At 63.1% G+C, this 769-nt stretch overlaps 1 protein-coding gene across 1 annotated transcript; it reads left to right on the forward strand.

Moving 5' to 3' along the window:
- Positions 1–4: 4 nt before the first annotated feature.
- HOXB3 (homeobox B3) lies at positions 5–724 on the forward strand (the record flags this gene model as incomplete). The annotated part of the gene is made up of 1 exon (XM_015570781.1): positions 5–724. A coding segment is annotated over one exon (633 nt), but the record flags the coding sequence as incomplete, so codon positions are not given.
- Between the last annotated feature and the right edge of the window lie 45 nt (positions 725–769).

Here is a 769-nt window from a genome sequence, read left to right on the forward strand (position 1 = left end):
CAAAAGCGGCCCCCCCAAATGCGGTCCCGGCTCCAACTCCACCCTCACCAAACAGATATTCCCCTGGATGAAAGAGTCGAGGCAAACGTCCAAGCTGAAAAGCAGCTCCCCCGGCACAGGTACCAGCTCTCTGCCTTCCTCAGCGTGCGCTTTTGTCCGGGCCAGGAATGTCGCTGTGATTCTAGCACCCGGCCCCGAGGCGCCCAGGCGGCGGCGGCCTGGGGACAGGATCAGGTGGAGGTGGCAGCGGCGCAGCTCCCCGACCTCCCGCCACCTGATGACCCCTGACCCCACTCACACCCTCTCCCTCCGGCCACCCTGCCCCCGAGCTCCAGAAGGCCGGGCGCGGGGCCAGGAGACGCAGAGTCGTCAACGATTGATTATTATTAAGTATGATGACTGTGGGTATTCATCACCATCTCTCGGGCGGCCCGGGGCCCCGGCCTCCAGGCACGGCAGCCGCTTCGCGCCACACTCCCGTGTCCTGCCCACGGATGTCCTGGTGCCTCCAGGGTCGTCCTCGGCCACCCCCATGCTGGCCACAGACACAGGGGCAGGAGACGGGGGGAGTGACTCCCCAGACCTGGAGTTGAGGACGGGGGAGAGAGCGTGCGAGAGAAAAGCCAGCCCTAAATAAATGGCCATGTGGCTCTGTCTGCGTGACATGATCAAATTTTCATAAGCTGGGGCAGGAGAGAACAGGTCTCTTAATAAATGCCACTATTATAGAGTGTCCGCTAATGCGACGGGCGTTGGGGGGGGGGGGGGG

Source organism: Myotis davidii, unplaced genomic scaffold (assembly GCF_000327345.1).
Source record: "Myotis davidii unplaced genomic scaffold, ASM32734v1 scaffold327, whole genome shotgun sequence".
NCBI lineage: Eukaryota > Metazoa > Chordata > Mammalia > Chiroptera > Vespertilionidae > Myotis > Myotis davidii.